The sequence below is a fragment of the Sciurus vulgaris genome, assembly GCF_902686455.1.
Source record: "Sciurus vulgaris genome assembly, chromosome: 11".
NCBI lineage: Eukaryota > Metazoa > Chordata > Mammalia > Rodentia > Sciuridae > Sciurus > Sciurus vulgaris.
The window spans coordinates 24,653,732-24,669,724 of NC_136472.1; the positions used below are offsets into that span (position 1 = coordinate 24,653,732).

Here is a 15,993-nt window from a genome sequence, read left to right on the forward strand (position 1 = left end):
CTAGCAAGACCCTGCCCCAACATTATAAATAAAAGTGAATAAATGAATACCGTTTTAATATGCAGTGAGTGCAGTTTTCCTATCACACTATCAGTATGTTGGCACTTAATGATATACTTTTTTCACCCTGGAATGTGCATGGGGAACAGCAGAGTATTCATTTCTCTTTTCACTACTATCATCCATTCCATAGACATGGGTGACATAAATGTTAGCTCTTGGCAAGAAAAGCTAGGTCTTGGTCCTGACCTTGCTTGTCACCAATTTTAATGAACTGTCTCCTTTAAGCATGAATATTACTGTTGATAATAACCCAGTTTCTGAACTACAAAGACTTATCTCTGCTTTTCTTTCTCTTCCTCCTCCTCATCTCATATATTCCTGAAAACTAACATAATACTATTCCACAAGCCTTTGTTTTCCACCTTCCTTTAAATACAGATGAAAATAAAGCAGACAGAATTTCCTGAACTGATCTGTATAACCAGAGCATTTCTCTGTATATTCTAGAGAAGCAATGCCTGATCCAGGCAAAAGTAAGTAAAAAGTAAAGTTACAGCAAGAAAATGCACAGTGGCACCAGGGCATTGCCTCTGATAGTTGCTCAGAGGCATTTAATGAGTATCTGTTTATGCCTCTGGGAATATACATTCTTAGAGTTTGCAAGGAGTTATCAATTCTTGCATTGTCCTGAAGTTTAAATTCTGCTCTTCTGAATCAAAATTTCTTCAGGAATAGGTATAAAATGAATCACTCCTAGGACTTAAAATAGCATTTGCTTTTGTGAGAAATTAAAAATGCATTTGTTTTTGTTTTGTGAGTCTTGTATTTCTAATGGTTAATGGTTATTAATGGATGAAAACCTGCAAAAGATTTAAGACTGCTAACATTCAGAAGTAATTTGAGAGAACTGACCTGAAAGAGTCTGCAAATCTCTGTATGCTATTAGATTTAGAGACTGGAGAAGAATTGGTAGGGACGCAAACTTCCTCACCTAGTCTCAGGCTATCCTGACAGCAACTCAGTCCTGATGGTCTGTAAATTACTCTTGATATTGCTCTTGGAGGATATACATGCTGTTTAAAACACTCTATTTAATTTTATTCCCAAGAATTTAGTTTTTTTAAACTTTTTCATTGGTGCATTACACTTACACATACACATTACACGATTTGTTCACTCTCTTTCCCAGGATCTCACATTTCCTTCACCTCCTCTTGCCCCTGCCATCTACTTGTTCTACTCTACTGATCTCCTATCAATTGCAGTTTCCATTATTTTAATTAGTACGTTATCGTTGTATACATAAGTGGGATTCATCATGATAGATGGGTGGGAGCACGAGCATAACGTGGTAGATTTTTCCCCCAGCACTTTCTCATGCCCTTCCTCGCCATCATCTTCCTCCTCTCTATTGAACACTATGACTTCTTTTACAACATAAGGTGATTTGATTACTATGGAAACTTGTTATCCATTTTATTCACAAGCAGAACTACAGATGAGAATGAGGATAGTTGCAGCAAAGATTTCACTAAAATCTTCAAGTTGCAGTGAACTTCATTGAGTCCTGCTTTAGTGCTTATGTGCCTATCCATATGCTGAACAGGATGGTTTAACTTTGACATCTCCAAACAGGAAGAAATAATTTCCCAACTTTCAAAAATGTGCCACCTTAAAGTGCACTCTAATCATCAGATTCATCTAAGGTAAGTTTGCTGCCTGTCATATTCTGACACCAGATGTAGCAAATTTGAAGTTATGTAAAGTAGAATCTTTACTTAAACTACAAGAGTAATTACTCTTATTTTCTTGATAGTAAAATCAAGAGGAATGTAGAATTTGTATTCAACCCTACCAAAGATGTCAAATAATCTTTTGAGTATAATTTAAAATGCATGAAAAAGTTCAACCTCGTGACAAGTGTTAAGCAATGCTCAAAGAACAACAGCATCTTTCACAATAATTTTATTTAGTTTTAGTAATGGGTTGTTAAAATGGAAATTTCTCAATTACCCTCATATCTGTTTTGTTATATGCTTTTCCTTATTTCTTCACTGAACTTGTTTATATACTTGTGGATGGCAATGTCAGAAACTGCTCTTACACAACCTAAGATAAAACTAACCTGTGACTTTTAATCATGTACAAGACTGAGGTGTTCCATAATAATTCTTGGGTTCCTCATTATAAGGTTGTATTGTGTAATAATATCCCAATTTATAGATGCAGAAATTAAAGTTTACAGAGATTAAAAATTATGTCAAGGTTCATAAGTGGTATAGAAGGGAAGAGAGTTAATTCTGTGTACTGAGTTCCTTGTTGAATTTTTCTGACATTTAAAAGGCAGATAACGGAATTCATGAGAATAAATTTAGACAGCATCTATACTTCTATTATGTAATTAATTTCTCATAAAATATTAGTAAGATTGCTCTGATTCTAATTACTATAGTAACTGAAAATAAGATAATTATAAGGGTAAAGTTCAGTTAATACAAAATCTCTGAATATTAGAAACATTTAGGTACTGGGTTGTCATGATAATTCTCTTAGTTGTAAGAGAATAAGGAAAAATTTGGTTAAAAAAATAAAAAATATTGAAGTCCTATCTGGTATCAACACTTGAGCACTATGATAATTATTTTCACTTTGTTGTACAATATTGCCAAAATATACAAATCAATTATATTATATATGAATGCAAAAACATTCAGGAATACATATATTAGGATGGCTGATATAAATATGTATATCTGTATTAATAAATATCATTGATTATTATAAATGCATAATATGTATTAGGAAAGTTTATAGCAATACTAAAGTCATGATGAGAGTAAAATTAGAAAATGGGGGAAATTTATCTCTTTGATGACAATAGACTTATGTAATTGGAAATATTTTTTTTTTCACAATATGGACCACACTTAATGCCATACCTATGATATTTTCATCACCCAAGCTGATTTTAAAGGCACAGATTTTGAATTTGTGAATAGCTGCATTTGATGACTTGTGTATAACTTTCCCACAGCAAAGGTGTCCTTTCTTTTTAGATACTAAACTCATGTTTATAAGACAAACTGAGACATATGGAAAACCAGAGGAACGTCTCAGAATTTATTCTTCTAGGACTTTCTGATGAACGGAGCACACAAACATTGTGCTTTGTGCTCTTCTTACTCTGTTACATCGCCCTTTTGCTGGGAAACTTTCTGATCCTTATCTCGATTCGCTGCAGCCCTCTATTTCACAGCCAATGTACTATTTCCTCTGCCACTTGTCTTCTATGGACATCTGCTATACCTCCTGTGTGACACCCAAACTGATTGGTGACCTGCTGGTGAAAAGAAAAACCGTCTCCTATGGTAACTGCATGTTCCAAGTCTTTGCCATACATATTTTTGGAAGTATTGAAGTCTTCATCCTCACAATCATGGCCTTCGATCGCTATGTCGCCATCTGCAGACCTCTTCACTACCTGATTATCATGAGCAAAGCAAGGTGCCACCTCCTGGTTCTAGCTGCTTGGGCTGGTGGGGCTGTCCATTCCTTTCCTCAGCTTTTTATAGCAATCCAGCTGCCATTATGTGGCCCTAATAAAATCGATCACTATTTTTGTGATATTTTCCCTTTGCTAAAACTTGCCTGCAGCGATATCACTACTGCTGGTGTCCTGGTGGTTGCTAATTCAGGCATGGTTACCTTAGTGACATTCGTGGTTTTGTTTGTCTCTTATGTCATTATACTGTGCACTTTAAGACATCATTCAACTGAGGGAAGACGCAAAGCCCTCTCTACTTGTGGATCTCATGTCACTGTGATAGTTTTATTTTTTGGACCATCCATCTTTATCTACCTTAGACCTCCTACCACTTTTCCAGAAGATGAAGTGTTTGCACTGTATTACACCATCATCGCTCCTATGTTCAACCCCTTAGTCTATACTTTGAGAAATACAGAGATGAAGCATGCCATCAGAAAAGTCTGGTGTCAAACACATAGCTAACTTGAAAATAAAAAAGGGCTGTGTGGAGAAGTATAGAGCTAGAAATCGATCTCACTGCTTAATTATACCGTTGGTTGGTGTCATTTTATGAATGCCAAGAGTGGATTTAGAGGTAAAATATAACTACTAATCTAACACTATTTCTACTGTGCAAAAATTGAGTCAGAAATGTAGTTATTTTGTAGCTTAATTAGATACTAAGAGTAGGGTTACCCATGTGAAAGTAATCCAGGATACAGTAAGGATAATTTTGGGCAGTGAATCATGAAATAAGGAGGGAAACCTTAATGACAATTTCATTATACATTACAAGATTAGTGGTTAGGCTATGTTATGCAAGTTCTCTGTGGCAAAGGAGAAGTTATAATCTATAAATTAAATAACGCACTTTAATTTGTGATAATATTTTCACCTAAAAGACCTCCAGTGCTATTCATTACATAACAAGAAATCCATATAACAATAGTTGTAATAATAATTTCTGGTTTAAAGTCGTTCCTGAGCATTAACTATGTTGACAAGCATTGGATAAATATTACTAGCAAAGGTAACACAAAATTAATTACTCAAAATGTTGGTAACTTACTCTTTGCTATCTATTTTTGATAGTTTAAAAAAATCCCCTAAAGCATAAAATAAGTAAAACATAACATTTCAGAAATTAATGACAATAATTAGTTGATAATTATGACTATAATTAATATGATTCTGTATAATATATACTATATATAAAATATAAATATAAATATAATTACAATTAGTCACAAGTTTGAGGTCAGCCTGAGTAATTTACTGCGACCCTATCTCAAACTAAAATACTGAAACATAAAAAGGGGTATAGAATTAATTCAGTGGTAAAGCACCTGGGTTCCAGAGAGGGGGTGGGGAAGAAACAGAGAGGAAAGGAGAAAGGAAGGAAAAAAGGTCAAATAAGAGAGAAGAGATGAACAAAATTATAAGTAGGATTATAGTTAAAATGCAATGTTTTAGAACATGTAAATACAAGAATCATACTCACTCTAGTAATTATACACAGAAAAATAAAAGGCATAAAAATAAAGGTGATGTAAATTGTTTTAGTAGAAGAACTCGGTAAATTACTATTTTGTCAGGTTACTATGAAAACAAAATATTGCCTTATTTAAAGTTCTTTCTTTAACAAAAATAAACACAGCTCATTTGGCAAAGTCTGAATGTTTGAGGGGAACATTTGGTAAATGACAGATTTTTTTGTCAGATTTGCATTTCATGATAAAGCAAAACAACAGCAACACTTCATTCTCATGGGGATTTATAGATAAAACAACTCATGTGTCTTTCTTGAAGAATAAATATTGAAAATTTTCCTAATAAAATAATAAATGAATCAAGGTAAAGTACTCAAGATGAAGCCAGATGGATTTAAAAGGAATTGGTACATTCTGTTCCCACTATCAAAGGACACTCAGATTAATTCCACATCAACTTTGGGGAGAGTAAAGTGTTTCATAGTATGAAACTGTATTTCACCTTTTACCCCTTCTTTACTATGTCAGTTTGACTAAATCAACTAACTTTTGTAATTTTTTAATATTAAATCTCTAAGTAAAACTTGCAACATAATAAGGTTCATAATGTGAAACTGAAAAAATAAAATAAAATGTTTATGAAAGAAAACCTCTCCCTGCTTTAGACCCAGGAAACTCATGCAAGGAATTAAACTGTATTCCAAAACAGCACAATTGGTCCTGTGGTCATTTCTGGGACTCCTCTGAACACATAATGGCTTTGATTCCCCTTTGATTCCTGAACAAGGAACTTAGTGATGGACACAACTTTCACTTGCTTCACCGTCTGAACTTCTAAATTCTTGATTCAGTTAGAATGTATGAACCTCTCAACTGAGTAAAGGAACTTTGTTAGAAATAAGCAGTTCCCTGTCCTTAGCCATGCCCCGCCACTCACAAGCAGATCATAGGTGAACTGGCAATTTCCTTTCTTCTGAACTCACACGGTGGGCGCCTCACTTCCACACCTTTGATCCTCCTGTTCCCCCCTCATCTAAATGATCTACCTGCTTCATATTTTCTTAATCAGATACTGCCTAACTTCCTATGGGCCATTCAATTGTCCTGACCCTTAGGAAGTCTTTCCTAATGACACCAACCATTCTTGACCTTTCTTTTTATTGTTATTAGTGCATTGCACTTTTACATAATACTGGGATCCATTTGGGTATGCTCATAGAGACGTGGAAAGTACTTTAATCCACTGTAGTCCCTAAGACTTCATATTTCCCTCAGCCGCTCCCTACCCCTGCTCTCTTTCCTCAGCTCTACTGGTCTTCTTTCTATTTATTTATAGATTTTTTAAAATTAGTGCTTCATGGATGTACATAAAGGTGACATTCACTGAGATCTATTCATATATGAACATAGTGTAATTTGGTCCATTTCATTCTGCAGGTCCTCTCTTCCCATCCCTCCTGCCTCCCCATCTATCCACGTCCTCTACCCTACTCATCTCTCTTTCATGGGATTCTCCTCCATTCCTGTTTGCCCCCTTATTTTGGTCTAACTTCCACATGTAAGAGAAAAATATTGATCCTTGTCTTTCTGAGCCTGGATTATTTCACTGAATGTGATATTCTCAAGTTCCATCCATTTACTAGCAACTGTTGTAATTTCATTCTTCTTTATGACTGAGTAAAATTCCAAAGTGTATATATACATCATTTTTCTTTCTCACATCATTTATCGGTGACCATTTGGGCTGGTTCCCTAACTTAGCTGTTGCCGTTGCAAACATTGGTGTGCCTTTATCACTATATATTCTGATTTTATCTATTTTTTGGATACATATTTATTGTTTGAACATAAAAATATGGTGTTATTTATTGTACAAGCCTATTTCATGTAAGTTAGAATACATTATTCTGAAAAATACCTTCACTCTGTTTCTTATCTCACAACAATTTTAAATTTCCTTCAGCAAAATAATGTACAGCAAGAAATTTAATAAGAAAAAGTCTATATACAACTGAATGCTATATGCAAGATTTAAAGTTACAAATAAATAACACAAACATGAAAACACACAGAATAAAAATGAAGAAAAATATTCAGAAAGTTTGAATTAAATATTATTGACTAAGGTTCTACAGAGATCATAGTAAATTTCTTTGTTTTATTTTATTTTGGAACTATTGATGTTCGTTGAAAAACTAGAATGATAACATTTATTTTTATTGTGAAACTGATTATATATTTGATATTTTATCATAGATTAAATTAGGTTACCTTTAATTGAAGGGCTTATGAAAAGTTTTAAAAGATTGTTTTGGAATCATTTTATACTTACAGAAAAGTTGCAAGAATATATAGTTTCTGTATAAAATACAGTTCTACCCAATTTTTAAAATTTCTTCTCTTAGCTATCCCACTCCTTGGCCTATACCCAAAGGACTTAAAATCAGCATACTACAGGGATACAGCTACATCAATGTTCATAGCTGCTCAATTCATAATAGCCAGATTGTGGAACCAACCTAGATGTCCTTTGATTGATGAATGGATAAAGAAACTGTGGTATATATACACAATGGAATATTACTCAGCCATAAAGAATGATAAAATTATGGCATTTGCAGGCAAATGGATGAAACTGGAGAATATCATGCTAAGTGAGATAAGCCAATCTCAAAAATCCAAAGGACGAATGATCTCACTGATTAGCGGATGATGACACATGATGGGGGGTGGGAGGGGTTAGTGTTAGGGTTAGGGTTAGGGTTATGGTTAGGGAGGGGAGCAAGAATGGAGGAAGGAGGGACTGTATAGAGGGAAAATAGGGGTAGGAGGGGTGGGGGAAGGAAAAAATAACAGGATGAATCAAACAACATTACCCTATGTAAATTTATGATTACACAAATGGTATGCCTTTACGCCATGTACAAACGGAGAAGCAACATGTATCCCATTTGTTTACAATAAAAAAAAATTCATCTTTTAGTTTTAGGTATACATGACTTTAAAGTGTATTTTGGCAGAATATATATGCATACAGTATAACTTATTCTATTTAGGTTCCCACTCTTGTGGTTGTCACAACACGGAGTTACTCTGGTAGTGTACACAAATACAAGGCTAGGAAATTTATGTGCAATTAATTCTACTGTATTTTCTGTTCCCCTCCTCACTCCCTTCCCTTCATTTCCCTTTGTCTTGTACAATGGATTTCTATTATTCTCCTCCTGACCTATTATTCACTTTGGTTTTGGGGTATTGACTTATTTCACTTAGCATAGCATTTTCCAGTTTTTAAGTCCTTTGGGTATAGACCAAGGAGTGGTATAACTGGGTCAAAATGTGGTTCCATTCCAAATTCTCTAAGGAATCTTTGTACAGCTTTCCATAGTGGTTGTACCAATATACAATTCCACCAACAATGTATGAGAGTACCTTTCTCCCCACATCCTAACCAACATTTATTGTTACTTGTATTCTCTATAACTGCCATTCTGACCTGAGTGATAGAACTAATTAGAAGACACATCCACATAAATACAGTTATCTTGTCCTAGACAAGGCACCAAAAATGTACATTGGAGAAAAAATAGCCTCTTCAACAAGTGGTGCTAGGAAAATTGAAATCTGTATGTAATAGAATGAAATCGAACCCCTATATATCACCCTGCACAAAATTCAACTCCGAGTGGATTAAAGACCTAGGCTTTAGACTAGAGACCCTGCACTTAAGAGAGGAAAATGTAGGCCCAACTCTCCATCATGTTGGCTGGGAAATGAATTCATCAACAAGACTCCTAATGCATAAGAAGTTAAATCAAAAAATAAGTCAAAGTCAGTGAAGCAGATTACATAAAACAAAGACCAGAAAGAGTTGAATAGCTTATAAAACGATTGGTAGGATGACAGACTTTAAGCCAAATATATTCTAATTTCCTTCAGTGCGTGTGATCTAAATACATCAATTAAAAGACAATAATGTAAGTAAACGCATGAAGAAAGATACAGCACAAAAACACCAAAGCAAGCTTAAGAAATATTAATTTCTAACAAAGTACATGATGGAAATGTGATCTGTCAGAGGTTACAAAGCACTTTAGGCAATCATAAAAGCATCAATTTTCTGAGAAAGCCTAAGTAACCTAAATTACATGATCCTAGTGATTTTATAAAGATGTATACCATCCCTTTGCTCACGCCTGCTACCTGTTTACTTGATTTTTGGTTTTTTTTTTTTGTTTGTTTGTTTCCTTTTGTTTTTGTACCATGAATTGAACTCAGGAGCACTAGACCACTGGGCCACATCTCCAGCCCTATTTTGTATTTTATTTAGAGTCAGAGTCTCACTGAGCTGCTTAGCAGTCTTGCTTTTGCTGAGGCTGGTTTTGAACTAGCATAATCCTGCCTCAGCCTTCCCAAGTTGTTGAGATTACAGGTGTGTGCCATAGTGCCCAGCAACATGTTTGCTTATTTGCTAAATATTTACTCTCTTAGCAAAGCTCACAGAGGAAATCAGAAATAAACACTAGTTTTCAGCATAGTTGTACAAAAAAGTAGGTTTTAATTATATAGAACTAGGGGAAAATCACAGGATTTTTGACTGTACTGTTTGTTGATGAGCATTTTGGTGAGTATTTGGTAAAATTGATATGAAATGAAGTTCTACAGTTTTGTAATTTTCTAGAAAACTTACATTAGACAGAAATGTTTGAAGCACACACAAACACACACTTCTTCCCCAGAGAACATGATAAAATGCTGCCTGGGAATTGGTAAGAATCATTTCTTAACATGAGGACCAGAACTACAGCTTTCTCCTCAGGTTGCAGATATGGGGAAAAAGAACTTAAATTGCATCAACAGCACCTCCCAGTCATCAAAATTCTGTGGTGAATGGGATTTGAAGTACATGCTATAAAGTGTCTTTTTTGCAATATATTTATAATCCAGTTGTAGAGTTGCTCTGATAACTGGACTCTAAAAGGATGCTAACTGGTGAGTTGATTACTTTGGTATAAAGAGTTCACATTCTGTAAATAAGCAAATTCTGGAAGGAAGTAAAAATGTGTCTTTAGGATATAATGCACATCTAAAATCCTACTTATATTTGAACCTGATAATACTCAGGACTAATTTGGCTCTCTAAAGGCTTTGATTAACTACTTTTCAAAAACCAAGTATTCCTGCTTCAAAATTTTATCTTTCCTTATGGGGTGACCTCCTGTCTATTATTTGATGCACTGACATGACCTGTGATAGTAGTTACAAAATGATATGAATTTTGTATTTGTTCATGCATAAATTGGGAAAAAAAGAAAGTGAAAAATCAGTAACCCTGTGCTAACGATGCCAAGTCAAAAGTCACAGGGAAATAATTTAAATAGTTAAGGGATGACTGTCATTTCAGTAAAGAGAGAACAGATAAGACTAAAAAATGAAAAGAAAATATTCAAAATCAGTTAAGAACCTACACAAATTCTTTTTTTCTTTCCTTCGTTCTTTCTCACCATTACTTACATAAATATGTGATATTTGTTGAAAATACCCTTTTACTTCCTCATTAAGAAAACATACTAATGTGCATCTCATTTTCAAACTTGATCTGTTTGCAAATTCTATCGACTAAGATTAAGAAAGCATGAAGTTCCAAGAGGAGTGGAGTGTCCATTGGTGGTGGGGTGTCATAATCTAGAAAAATAAGGTTAATATCAGAATTAAGCTGCCCACTCCATTGGGGAATCTCAAAAGAGGAACATGCTGTTACAACTCTAAAGAGGTGGTAGACCTTGGCTAAGAAGAATATGATTGGAATTCTGCAGAGCACAACATATTGGGCAGGATTCTTAAAGATCAAGGAGGCTGATTCCCTCAATTTACGGAGACTTATGGGAAAGAGTGTAAGGTCCCGTCCCTAAGTGTCTGTGAGAACTGGCACTGCAATCATGCTTGAGGGAATAAAGACCTACTGCTTCCTGGAGAAGTGTGTGAGCTTTGCATTTGTTATTTCTAGGACTGGTTTCTGTGTAGTTAAGTTTGTTGTTTTTATAATTTTCCAGGCCAATCCAGGTGGCTAACATGGAACACTGACTGATATTCAGGAGGAGTCCTGAGTTTGCCTGAGATTTAGAAGTGTACACACAATTCAAAAGTGGGCAGCAGAGTTAATGTCCAATTTACCCTGTTGCTGTACAGTTTTTTTGTTTTGTTTTGTTTTTTTAACTTTTGATAGGACCCAGAATGACATGTTTGTGAGCTCAGGCTCCGGAGTCAGAAAAATAATTTTTTAAGACCGCAATACTTGTTGTGCTACTATGTACTTGTGTTATTATGTGTCACCTGTGTAAACATGAAGTAATTTTTATTTCTTTCTCTTTCTGATGCATTGATGTTAGCACAGTGAAATTATCATTCATCCATTATTTTATTCTTTTTCTTTTTTTTTAAATTGGTGTAGACTTTATTATGGTTTTCAATTCAGATAATAAGTTCTAACATAAAATACTTAGTAATAGACATAAAGAAACAGACTTTATTTCTGTAGAGAATGAATAGCTTTTCTGGGACAGGGATAATTTATCTACAATTTTTATTCTCCTGAAAACAGTGCCAATTAATAATTAAACCCTGCAAAATACTGCTGATTATGATTTTCTTTTTTTTTTTTTTCATTTTTTTAAAATTTTTAATTTTAATTAAAAATCATAAATTTACATAGGGCAATGTTGTTTGATTCATTTTGTTATTTTTTTCCCTTCCCCCCTCCCCTCCCACCCCTCTTTTCCCTCTATACATTCCTTTCTTCCTCATTCTTACCACCCTCCTTATCCCTAACCCTAAACCTAACCCTAACCCTAACACTAACCCCTCCTACCCCCCACCCCCGTATGTCCTCATCCGCTTATCAGTGAGATCATTCGTCCTTTAGTTTTTTGAGATTGGCTTATCTCACTTAGCATGATACCCTCCAATTTCATCCATTTGCCTGCGAATGCCATAATTTTGCCATTCCTCATGGCGGAGTAATATTCCATTGTATATATATGCCACAGTTTCTTTATCCATTCATCAACTGAAGAGCATCTAGATTGGTTCCACAATCTGGGTATAGTGAATTGAGCAGCTATGAACATTGATGTGGCTGTATCTCTGTAGTATGCTGATTTTAAGTCCTTTGGGTATAGACCAAGGAGTGGGAGAGCTGGGTCAAATGGAGGTTCCATTCCAAGCTTTCTGAGGAATCTCCATACTGCTTTCCAGAGTGGCTGCACTAGTTTGCAACCCCACCAGCAAAAAAATACTCTTCCCCATCTATTTTCAAGGTTGATTCTCTGCACTGAAGTCCAATTATACAGTCAAATATATTTTTCTGTATTTAAAATGAAGAAAAGCTCTTTTTCAGAGAGAAAGTACCAAATTTGTAAACATCAAATCTGAAATTAGTGATTGAGCTAAGACATATAACCAGGGATTGCCTCTAAATTATAATTAATTATTATATTGTCTTAAAACTTCAGTTTATTATAAGTTTACTCAAATTACTCATTGTGCTAGTAAAACATAGTACTAATCTATTTTTCAAATAGAAAAATTGGCAGAGAAATTAATCACCAGCCACTGCCTTGTAAATTGAGTTGATTTGATAACCTGAATCAATAAAGATCAGTTAAGACAGATGAATACAAAGAGATTTTACCTGAGAACATTTTGAACTTTGCTTTGCTTTGAGGTTCAATTTTATTTAAGAGTATATATGCTTGATAGGAGTTAAGCAGTATATTTCAGATGGGTTTTAAATCACATTTATGATTTGGTTTATTAAAATGAAAATGCTTACAAATCCCTTTGAAGAATAATTCATATCACATAAGTTCAATATGTCATTTTTCTTCAAATGAAATAAAATGACTTTTCTTATTTAATGGAAAATATTACTGTAGCTCAATTTGGGGGAAGATAAAAAACAATGTCTCAAAAATGTGCCCCTTATCTAATTCTGGTTCTGAAAATTTTGTATGGAAATGAATGTCTTTGTTTTAAAACTCAACCTCTATTAAACAAGTTTTACACTGTGTTGGTAACAAAATTTGACTAGTATCATGGAGAATTGTGGAGGAATTGTAAATAGAGTTTGATTAAGAAATTAATTGTAAGATTAGGGCAGAAAATTTACACTACCAAAAGGCTGTTATTTTGAGATCATTTGGTAAGAATTAATTGTAAGCATTTTAATTTAAAATAATGGAAACCAAAATTGATGAAATATGTTGACGGAACATGATAATTCCATGTTATATTTCAGCAACATCCATCATGTTGCTTAGCACTGGGTCTTAGCACCCAGTACAATGGTGTTAGCTTATGGGATCAAATTCTTTTGCATTGAAATGACTTTTACTGGTGATGATATGCCCACTACTCAAATATTTTTTATTGATTTGGAATTGAAACTTCCCAGTTGAGAAAAAAGGAAAATTAAGTCTGATTGAGTAACATTAGATGCAAAATGTTTTAATCTTCTTAAATGTTATTGTATTTGACAGACTAAAGATTATCAGATTGTTTTTCCCAATGCTTCAATAACAGTACAAATATCACTATAATGTACAAACAACTTTACATTTCATTATTATTTGAATGCCACAAATATATGTATTGCTCAAGTTATGTAATTCCATATTATTTTTACTCAGATGAAATTTTTGACCCACAAGGTAAATACATATGATGCAAAAAATAGAGCCTACCTCACAAATGGTTTCCTTCTAAACCTCATTTCTGCATGGACTTGTCACTGACTGGAGAGTTTGTGGGACTGGACAAAATGATTTTATTGGATGTATTCAGAAAAAATCCATACCCTCCAATCAGAAGGTTAAAAGGAATTTGACTTCCAAAATCTGATATCCTGCACTGAAGGCAAACTTTAGTATAACATTACCCAATGCACAGTCTTTTCTGGGACTTAATTTTTAGGTTTATTTAGTGGTTCAAAACATTTTGTTGCTTTCCTCAAATTAATCATCAGATTCAGCTTTTATGTGTGTTAAAGTGTCAGCACAGAATTTTCACTAAAACTTTAAAGAAAACAAATAACAAGAAACCAAATAAAAATATTTCTTAAGGCTTGCTTCAGTTTCTTAGAGAAAGAGCATTGCATCTTAAAATATTTCCTGTAAATTTACTTAGTCTTTAACTTAAGATAATGTATATTCCACTAATAAAACAAGTTAAATTAGTTGGTACATGAGGAAAAAATACATCAGCTATGTGATATACCCCTGTTTCCTGAATGCATTTTGAGTCACAGAAAGTCAGAGCAGCATTAATTATAGGGAGCTGTGGCCTATTTCATTAAGATTTAGGAGTAGGTTTTACCCAAAATAAAATATTAATATTGTTATTTGAACAAAAGCATTGGTGCTTACTAAGGCAGGAGTTGATAACCATTTGTAGAAGTGGTAATAGAAATAATGCAGTATGTATTCACTGAATGTCTTGAGAGCCATTTTAATTGAACACTGGTTTTTTTTTCTGCTAGATACCATAATGAAAATAATTAAACCTAGTTTGATTCCTCAAATAGACAATGATCATTTTTCAGCAAATACTTGTAAATGTAAGCTCACCAATTGTGTCATTTCAGGTGCTTTATGTGTTCCATCTACCCTGGGCCATGGGAAAAAGCAATAATATCACTGTATTTATTCTCCTGGGACTTTTCCACAATAAGAACATAGATATCCTCTGCTTTGTATTATTTTTAGTTTGCTACATTGCTATTTGGATGGGAAATAAGCTCATAATGGTTTCTATCACATGCACTCGGCTCATCAACCAGCCCATGTATTTCTTCCTCAATTACCTCTCCCTCTCTGACCTCTGCTACACATCCCCAGTGACCCCAAAACTAATGACTAACTTATTGGTTGAAGAGAAGATCATTTCCTATAATAACTGCATGGCACAGCTCTTTACCACACATTTATTTGGAGGCATGGAAATCTTCATCCTCACGTGGATGGCCTATGACTGCTACGTGGCCATCTGCAAGCCCCTGCATTATGCTGCCATCATGAGCAGGCGGAGGTGCAACACAATCATCCTGGCGTGCTGGACTGGGGGATTTGTACACTCTGCCAGTCAGTTTCTTCTCACTATATTCTTACCATTCTGTGGCCCCAATGAGATAGACCACTACTTCTGTGATGTGTATCCTTTGCTGAAATTGGCCTGTTCTAATACACACATAATAGGTCTCTTTGTCATTGCTAATTCAGGCTTAATTGCTCTGGTGACTTTTGGTGCCTTGATGTTTTCTTATTTTTTCATATTGTACACCATAAGGGGATACTCCATGCAGAGTCGCAGCAAAGCTCTTTCTGCTTGCAGTTCCCACATAACTGTTGTAGTCCTGTTTTTTGCACCTGCACTATTCATCTACATTAGACCAGCCACGACTTTCCCAGAAGACAAAGTGTTTGCTCTTTTCTACACCATCATTGCTCCCATGTTCAACCCTCTGATCTACACACTGAGAAACACGGAGATGAAGGATGCTTTGAGAAAAGTTTGGTGTCATCAGACACTTCTGGAAAGAAAGTAAATTTGTGAATCATTTCTGCTTTTCATACCATGGTACCATGAGAAAACAATCCTAGTGAGAGCCACTCTTGAAAGTCTCCTGTTCTCATGACTTGGAGAAAAAAGTGATCAAAAAAGAGCATATCTTATCTGTTTCATGATTCTGCCTTAAGTCTTCACCAACAAATTGAGTATTATTCTTATGATACTCTATCCCATCTTACTTAATCATTAGGCTTTGCTTACATGAACAATGAATGATATTTTTAAAATTAAAGATTACATGGTAATGTGTTGAAAAGTTATGCTTTTCATGCCTTCAAGTACTGAAAAGCTGAACAATATCTTGCTTTCATTTTTTAAAACTTTCCACTGCAATGTAAACATACAATTGCA

General features: G+C 34.5%; 2 protein-coding genes across 2 annotated transcripts; both read left to right on the plus strand.

Moving 5' to 3' along the window:
- Positions 1-3,095: 3,095 nt before the first annotated feature.
- Positions 3,096-4,012, plus strand: LOC306638500 (olfactory receptor 4P4-like; the record flags this gene model as incomplete). Its single annotated transcript, XM_079101746.1, is given in 2 exon segments — positions 3,096-3,252; positions 3,255-4,012. Coding segments are annotated over 2 exon segments (915 nt in total).
- Positions 4,013-14,689: 10,677 nt separating this feature from the next.
- Positions 14,690-15,619, plus strand: LOC306639084 (olfactory receptor 4P4-like; the record flags this gene model as incomplete). The annotated part of the gene is made up of 1 exon (XM_079102516.1): positions 14,690-15,619. One exon carries the CDS (start codon positions 14,690-14,692, stop codon positions 15,617-15,619), a length of 930 nt encoding a protein of 309 aa, XP_078958642.1.
- Between the last annotated feature and the right edge of the window lie 374 nt (positions 15,620-15,993).